The sequence below is a fragment of the Lathyrus oleraceus genome, chromosome 4 (genome assembly GCF_024323335.1).
Source record: "Lathyrus oleraceus cultivar Zhongwan6 chromosome 4, CAAS_Psat_ZW6_1.0, whole genome shotgun sequence".
NCBI classification, from domain to species: Eukaryota; Viridiplantae; Streptophyta; class Magnoliopsida; order Fabales; family Fabaceae; genus Lathyrus; species Lathyrus oleraceus.
Genome location: NC_066582.1, coordinates 250,286,765 through 250,296,137, shown reverse-complemented (window position 1 = coordinate 250,296,137; position 9,373 = coordinate 250,286,765). Strand labels below are relative to the sequence as shown.

General features: G+C 34.0%; 1 protein-coding gene across 1 annotated transcript; it reads right to left on the bottom strand.

Moving 5' to 3' along the window:
• Positions 1-1,370: 1,370 nt before the first annotated feature.
• LOC127074903 (putative phospholipid-transporting ATPase 9) lies at positions 1,371-8,362 on the bottom strand. Its single transcript, XM_051016316.1, has 10 exons — positions 6,874-8,362; positions 4,656-6,007; positions 4,346-4,456; positions 3,970-4,246; positions 3,792-3,880; positions 3,511-3,619; positions 3,139-3,351; positions 2,856-2,981; positions 2,654-2,752; positions 1,371-2,554 (listed from the first exon to the last, which is right to left on the bottom strand). Exons 1-10 carry the CDS (start codon positions 7,279-7,281, stop codon positions 1,709-1,711), a joined length of 3,630 nt encoding a protein of 1,209 aa, XP_050872273.1. The 5' UTR covers positions 7,282-8,362; the 3' UTR covers positions 1,371-1,708.
• Positions 8,363-9,373: the final 1,011 nt, after the last annotated feature.

Here is a 9,373-nt window from a genome sequence, read left to right as displayed (position 1 = left end):
TATCGTGTTTTGATTTCTAGCTTGTTTCAATCCAATTTCTTGATTCAATTAGCACATTCGGTCTTCTCTGAAGCTTTTGCAGCAATTCACAAGCTCTAAGATCCTCTGAAGTGCCCTAACCAGATCAAGCTTCTTCGACCTCTGATCATCATTTGTACAAGGTAGTTTTGAGCATCATTTGAATGCAAACAAGTTACCACAATGTAGTCATTCACTCTCTGATGCTTTCCCCTAACTTATTTGGTGTTGATTGATCGTGTTCATCATTTAATTTTACTTTTCATGGCTTGCTTGTTTTTGAAACTTCTCTGAAATTCTTCATGCTCAATTTAGATTAAGGAATTTTGAGCATGAGGTTGAATTTTTGAACCCCCCGCCCCAAGCATGAACAACCTCAACCACATGCTCATTTGTATCATCTATGGGTTGCTTGTCTAATATAAGCGCTTGGCGTTGGATGCTATGGGGTGCGTAGAATTGCTCAGCCAACCGTTTCCGATGAGAACCGGTTAGAACTACTCTCTCATCTCGTAGTTGGGAAGACTCTGCCTCAGCAACCCTAGCCTGGGTTGCCGCTCTATTCATGATTCTGCCTCCAACAGTGTCGTCCTTTCCCCTAGTCTTAACTGCAAAATAGAAAAATTAAAGAAAAAAAACAATGAACTACTATCAATTTTAAATTTTTCGATTAAATTTTGAACATTTTGAACTATCGGAATTTTTCAGAATTCCCAGTACAAAAAATATTAGTAATTACCGAAAACTCTGAAATTCCCGATAAAAACTCATGAATATATACCAGCAATTATGCATGTCTCAGAACTGATACAAAGGATTTTACCAAAAATTCTAAAATTGTCGGTAAAAACACATGAATTCTGGAAAAAATCTTACTTTTAACTAAATTTTTTATATCAAAAGCAAAATTTTCTGTATTGCATGTGCGAAAATTGAATAAATTTTGAAAATTTATTTAAAAGTTCCCTTAAATAAATCGAATACAGTCTATTCATTTAAATTGTGGTTTGACAAGTATAAGGGGGGATGAAATGCACTAACTTAAAACAGAGAAAGAAAATTGAAAATATATTTATTTGCACAAAAATATGGATCAATGTTCAAACATTTATTAATAGTACCCTTATCAACTATGGTATTGTCTCATCCTCACGATATCACTCGATATTTAAGTTCCGCCTGTGATCAATGCAACGTGTGACCCGTGCATATGTCCATGTTACTAGTTTCCAATGATTAACCATTCGCATTTTATTTGTTCTTTATCACAACAATTCACTTTAAGAGTCACAATATAGAAAATATCTTAACAAATAAACAGTTCCAAAGAAAGAGCAAAGCAAAGATTTAAATGACTGCACAAAAATGAAATTTCAATAACAAATAATAAAACTCTTCTATTCTTTACAAAAGAAAACAGCTCTATCCCATCCTATACATAACTTTTACTTCTATATGTACAGTAACTGCTTCTATATGTAAAAGAAAAAAAGGTATATGAAATCTATGTAACCTTAAAAAGGCTAAATCAGATATCAGTTTTATTTTTCTTCCCAACATCAAAGCCAAATGTTGGTTCCATGCACCATACTATCATCTTCTGGCTGAGATGACCCATCAAGCAATTCCATGACTATGTGCAGAGAGAAATAAACACTTTCATGAAGCTGTACCCAAAAAACTACATGAGTTAAGGATGAAATAAACACTTTTTACGGTTAATAATAGTTTTATCTGTCGATTGGTTAGCCTTGGCCGCTAAGCGAGCTGTTGAACCAAAAGTTGTTTGCTGTGACAATCTTGTCTGCACCATATCACAGTACTCGGGATCCTCGGTCTTCCCTTCATATCTTATCCATTGTACCATTTCGTGATACATTGGAAAGAACCGCATCTGAATTGCTTTGTATGAGAAGTATGGTATTAGGGTTGAGATCACCACAAAGAATGTTACTATCCAATAGGAAGGCGAAGGAGCGAGAGTTTCAAGAAAGACTTTGTAAGCATTTTCCGAAATCTTTTGAGGTACTTCTCCGTATATTAGGAGAAAAATGTACCAGAAAAATATGGAACCCCAGATGAAAAAATGTTGGATCAAGGTGAAGTAACTTATGGCTACTGCCATTTGCAAGTTTACAACCCAAACTACGCAAGTGTACATGGTTGTTCCTAGTATATCGTTTCCAGCAGTTCTTCCCTCTGAATCGAAGGCTTGCAGCTCCATTGCCTTTGTGCAGAAGAAGAAAATTAGTAAGGCGCTAAAGAATCCGTTAAGCATCCAGCTGAGTACTCGACGCCAGCTGAAAAGGACATTTTGTACTCCTTCTTGATATAACAAAGGAAACTTGAGGCAGTACCGAGCGGATACGTCTTGGTCGAATACACCGAGAGCAATCACAGGAAGTGATGAAAAAAAGACATTATAGAGAGCTAAAAACCAGTCGTTGTATGCAGGTTCTCCTGAGAAAGACGCATACACCTCATACAAGAAAAGAGTGAAACCAAATGTGATGTTCTTGTAGAAAAAATAGCATATCTGTCGAAAGAACAATTAACGAGTTAACAGAATAAGAAAAAACTCAGAGAGCTTCTCTAGAATCTAGAGATCCAATTATAGGCACAGTAATATTAATACCATCGTTGAGATCCTTCGATAACACCAATGCCCATGCACCAGAAGTAAGCGTTCCAAATACCGGAATTGTGCAATTGCAATGTCACTAGACATAACAGCCTATGGGGTTAGAAGGAAAAAAAAGAAAATGTTATTTAGAATACCAGTAAAAGTAAAAATGAATTAAATGAAAGCATGAATATTGTGTGAACTTTTGCAGCACCTGCATTCCTTCGACGCCACTTATACCAACCCCAATATCAGCTTCTTGAAGCATTCCAACATCATTAGCTCCATCGCCAATAGCTAATGTTGTTTTACCAGTTCCAGATTTGACTAATCTAGTGACCTTAAGAGAAAATTTAGACAAATTATTGAGGAAATACAACAAATTATTGTCACTCACACCGGTAATAATTTGAGGAAATACAACAAATTTCTAATAGGTGACTAGATTTCTTTATCAGGATCAATAGGATATAAACCCAGGATAGATTGAAAAGTACCAGTGCCTTCTGCTTTGGCGATGAGCGACAGCAAATAACAGATGCACAACGAATTGCAAGCTCCAGGAACATGTTCTTCATCTCATCCTCAAGTGCATAAGCAAGTGATTTACCATCAATTACTAGAGCAAAGGCCTGCTGAGAGTTCCCTTTGTGTGCAGTAAGCTGTGCAGCACCTTCACGTATCTGAAACAGGATACTCTGCCTTGATGCCTAAGAGATGAGTCAGTGAAAACAAGTGATTTACCATCTATTACTATAGGAGTAACTTACAAACAAGAACTTATATGATAGACAGTTATGCTATAAGTATTTAATTAATTAAGTTGTTTATCCAAATCCAAACAGGGCCTAAGAAATAATTTTTTTTACCTTGGTAATAGCTCTCTTGTCCCCATCTTTCTCCAATGCTTGAATTTCTGGACTATCCAAATGAATTATAATCTGTTTCATTCCTTGTCTAAGCAAACTACAAGCAAACCTACAACAAAGTATTCACGTCAGTTAACTTGAAATGAAATTCTCATAGGTGAAGCCTATGTGGCACTTACACTTCATGTTAAAGTTGTATCTAACACCTGGTGTCCGTGGTTGAGTCAGTGTTTCATAAGATGAAACAATAGTATATAAATCATATTAGTATAATATAATACCCAATATTGATTGCGGTCTCCATTTTATCCCCAGTCAAAACCCAAATTTTAATTCCTGCTTGGGCAAGCTTGTCAATACAACCAGGAACCTTGCAAACAAATACAATAGTTTCCGTTACCAGTCCCGTTCCAATAAATAATCTTCATAAGTAAAACATGCTTTTTAATTCCAACTCACCCCATTTTGGAGCTTGTCCTCTACAGCAGTAGCACCAAGAAGGATTAGGTTCTTCTCCATATTATCCGAAACTTCCTCAATCAATGTTTCCCGATCTGCACTAACCAAACTCTTGGCCTCGGAGAATTTGTTATTAAACCCCTTGTATTCTTCTGCTTCAAGTTCACGATAGGCAAGTATAAGGGTTCGGAGACCTGCATCAGCATATTCATGCACATGTTCCATGGTTTTCTCTTCAAACTCCCTCCCATTCTTGGCAAGTCTTTCAAACATGACACTGCATGGAATATCACTTCAGGCTGGTCAATAAGTGAAACACAAAAGACAGAGGTAAGCATTTAAATTGTTTAAGGCTACATATCAACTTATCACAAACCTGTCGGCACCTTTGCAGAGTAGTAGAATTTTTCCTTCATCGTCTTTTACTATTACCGACATTCTCTTCCTTGAGCTATTGAATTCTAACACATTGAGAATCTTGTACACCCTGCAAATTGAAACTAGTTAATGAAAAATATGTATCATTGAGATGAAAGAAAATCTCAAAATATAATGGATATAATATAGCATTTTAGAATGTATTAAGTGAAAATATTAAATTCCAAACAGCATATTTTTGTATTAAATAAGACATGAAAACAACTAAACCTTTTTTTCTTTTAAACATAGAATTTCAAACAACCGACCTTTCCATTTTCTTGCCAGAAACCGGATCCAACTCGTATGTCGATAAACTAGTCTGAGTCCTTTTGTAGAATTCAAAACCAAGTTCTCTTGCCGCAATAACAAATGCGGCTTCATCCGGAGATTCAGCCTCGTACAACACATTTCCTGTTTCTTTATCTACTTCTGGTAAGGCTGTATGACAGACTGCTAAAAGGCGAAAAAACTTCTGGATAATATCTGCATGAGGCTCATTTACCCAATTTCCATTCATTATTCTTTCATCAGTAAAGTTAAAACCTTTTATGACTTTTTTATTATCAAGAGAATCACTGATGTCATCTTCCGACATATCATGCTCACGTACTAACTTTGAACCTTTTCTTCTACTCATGGTCTTCTCAACCTCTGTAACACCACGACCATAAGCTACACCAGCAATCGAACATTTGATGAATTCCATGGAGTTGCAGGTCAAAGTTCCAGTTTTATCGGAAAGTATAGTGTCAACTTGACCGAGCTCCTCGTTCAAGTTTGAAGTGCGAGCATGTGCAGGTTTGTCTGCTTCTTTGTAGTACATATGGATGTCTTGATTGATGTAAATGCTCTGAAGGACTTTGACAATTTCTATTGACACATACAAAGAGATTGGAATAAAGAAGCCGTATAACATTAAGGCTGTCAAACAATGAAATGAAGCAGCCGCAGCCGGTCTTTCAGGATCAAAGAAAATTGTAGAATTATCAGGCCTTAAATACCATCTTTTCACTACCCCTTTTTGCAAGTCGTCTTTAGTTATAAAGCCAAAGAAAATAGATCCTACAGATGCCATCAGAAACAAAATACAAAACAAGAAGTAGATGACTCTATCCATCTTCTTCTCAACTCGGCTTCTCTTCGAAGGTGGATCAATAGAATTCTGAATAACCTTAGTGTCTTGACCGGTGAAAATGATAGCTCCAAAAATATAGTCCGTATTACGAAGCTTAGAGCCTCGCAAAAGAAGTTGCTGAGGAGAAAGGGCATACTTTTGCACTCCAAACTCCATACTCCCTACAAACGAGTATAAATTTGCGTTTGGATCTTCACATTTGACAGTCGCTTTAAAATTTTTGAAGCTGAGATTGTCATGTAACGAAGAAGTTGCCTCTAAACCTTGTTTTAACTTCAAATTTGTCTCACCGTCCAAGTTCATTGTCTCCACATAGCAGACTGCATCCTCATAACTCGATGAAAGCAATACAAGATCTGCTGGGAAAAACTCATCTTTCTCTACCTTCACTATATTCCCTACCCTCAGATTCTTCCATGCAGTATATTCAAATATTCCATCAACTTTATGAACTTTAACTCTTCTATTGTTCACCTCGATATCCTGCCGGAGAATCTTACGTCAGAGATGAAATTAAAATAAAATTGAAGGGACTAAAACCATATTAGCCTCATATTAAAAAGACTACAAGTGCTATTAACCCGCTATTTTATCATATGCCGTAGGCACACTTAGGAAATATAACTTTAAAAATAACAATTTAAATTTTCATATAATACAAGAAAATCCTTGGCCCCCTCAAGTTTTTTAGGGGTTACGACTAGAACTTTACCCTATAAAGTGCACCCTGCAATTTAGCAGATTCAAATCATTTAGCATATTCTGAATATGGAATCATATGAAAAAACAACTAAGTAATTGCACTTCATCCTTTCAAAACAATACCGAGAAACTAAACATAAAAGCTACAATATTCCATTAGCTGCCTGCCGCAATTTTTTCACTTGGTAAAGTACTTCACGGCCTTGTCAGAATACCACAATTTTTTAAAATACATGACTATTGATACTCTTTGTCATTAAATTTTGATTGACTTATTTGAGCTCATCTACTGGCATGTCCTTAACCGCTTGGGAGACTGTTTAGGAGAGGTTGTCGAAACAGTTTATGACATGCCCATGAGCTGTTTTCAGCTTTTTTTCATACCTTAAATTAAAATAGTTTGACTTAATTTAATCTTTTGTTAAAAGAATAGCTTATATACATAATCACTCATATGATAAGTGCTTATGGTATAAGTGAGTGATTAAGTTGTTTATCCAAATAGAGTCTAAATGCTTCATCTCCCTGATATTATATTTACACTAAGTTAAAAGATATATTTACAAGTACACAAAATATATTCTGATTTTATGGAATCTTCACACCTGTACTGCAAGGTAAAAAAAGTGGTAGTTAGAATATAGTACCTGCTTTTTCCTACGCCAATCTTCAATACCTTCTTTCACAATAGTTGCCCCGATAACAACCACAAGAGGAAGAATAGAACTAACAGCTCTGTAAGGAGCAAGTTTAGAGAAAGACAAAACACCAGCAACCAAAAAATAGAAATTAGCGACTCTCCTAAACTGTTCAAAAAGTGATTTTGGAAGAAAAGTAACAGCAGTATATTTCGTAGATCTGACAGAATTATCTGCAAAATTCTTAATCACAGCTTCCTCATCATTAGTACTGTTTTGTTCATTGCATAACACCACCCTTGAATAACCTCTACTTCCAATTTGTGAATGATCTCCACCATCAACAGAACTCGCTTTGAAACATGTGAATGAATAGATCTTGCTTAAATGTAGCTTCCGATTTTTTCCACCCCTCATTCCTTTATTTTTCAACAAAACCAAAATTCAATTATCAAGTAGAATCCCCAACACTGTCATAAATACAACAATAGAGAAACTGACAGCAACCCAACCCAATTCACAGCACACCAAAATCACTCTGACAACATTGATTGAACCCTCATCAAAACAATCTCAAATTAGCACGATTCAACCGTTAACAAAAGTACGAAACTTTGACAATGATTCTACGGCGACTGACTGGTTGGGTGGTGAAATGATTGCTCTCTTATTCCAATTTCCAAGTGTCACTGCCAAACTAGTACAATTAGTAAAAATGGCAACTTTCTATAAAACCCAATTTCCAAAGCAAGGTGACTGACAAGAATAATATCCCAAAATGCTGAGTTTCTTCAAAAGCAAAAGAAAAAACTACTACCAACAACTACACAATAACACAAACACCTCATAGGCAAAACGTCATAACCCCCAACCCTAACCCAAACCCAAAACCAAAACCAATACCATAAACACACATTAAAGAAAAAATAAATAAACAAATCAAAAGATTCTAAACCCCAGAAAGTTCCAATCAGAAAAAGCTCAAAAACCCATCCCTTATAATATATTAAAAAAAGTGAAAAACTACCAAAGACACAACAATGAACCGAATTAGGCCTGCAATAATTACTACACTGTAGTAAACAACAAATTGTAAAACCTACAATGAAAAATCTAGAAAGTGTCGGTGGCAGAAAATTCTGCAGATTGGAATGATGACAGTCAGTACTGTATGAAATGAAGAAGAATGTTCCAACTTTGAACTTTGAACAAACAGTTAGTATACAATAATTAGATCTCGCATTATGAATGAAAAAAGACAAGCATTTCACTTTCACTTTAACAAAGACAATTCAATTCAATTCAAATTCACCTCTATTTTTTCCGAGAAAGTTAGATAAAATTAAAAATAAAAAAAAAACTTTTTTCCCGGGAAAATAAAGCGAGAAAATGCTAACACAGATTTCCACAGAAAAACAAAGGTTTTTCCACTTTTTCTTTTTTTTCTAACTTTAATTTCGCGGGAAAAGCTGTGAATGCATGAATGAATGAAGCTTTTGTCAATGGTGGTCACTGAGAAATAGTGTCATTATCAATTTTTATTTTCTGTTTATCCAAAAAAATAATTATTTTCTGTTTAATTAAAAGAAAATGAAATATTGATGTGGATTTACGTACCTTTCAGTTCTCAATTTTTCAACCACGAAAATAGAGAGACAGCGAACACGTATGCAGACAGAGAACGATGTTTTTTTTTACTAGTAGTTGAGTGTGTTGATGAACATGAACATGTTCATGTTGTGTGGTTTGTTCATTAGGAAAGAAAAATTAATTTTATTTTAAATAATAAACTGTTCGACTTCAGATTTTAATTAACATTTATTTTAAACTATTAAACTCTACATAACACACATAAAAAATAGTAATTATTTCTATTTAAATTTTTTTTTAAATGTCAATCATTTTGAAACCAAGGAAATGCTGTTTTCTAATTTAATTTAAATTCAAAGTTTTTATTTAGTTGAAATAGATCTCTTATCACCACGGTCAAATAAATTTCTACTTAATATTTTTTGGATATTGTTTTCAGTTTTTTTTTTCTTCTTACTATGTTTTGAAATTATTGGTATTGAATTTTCTTGATTCATTGGATCCTTTGCCTTTCATTATTGGTGGTGAACACTTTAACTATTGTAATTACTATTAAATTATAAGGAGTTAAATAGACTTTCGAAAATAATATATATATATATATATATATATATATATATATATATATATATATATATATATATATATATATATATATATATAAATTAAAAAAAATTAAGTTAATAGTAAGGATAGTAATTTATTTAATTCTATTTTTTAATTATTGTTCTTTTAAAGTAAGAAAATTTTATCTCTACAAAAGTCAGAAACAAAAGAAAAAGAAATACAAACAAAAGATGTAAAAGGTGTGTCTCAATACACTGTTTCTCTTTCTCTCCCCAGGAAAGTATTTTTGGGATAAAAATTATATTTAAGTAAATTAATTTTATAAAAATTATATTTTAATATATTGGTAAGT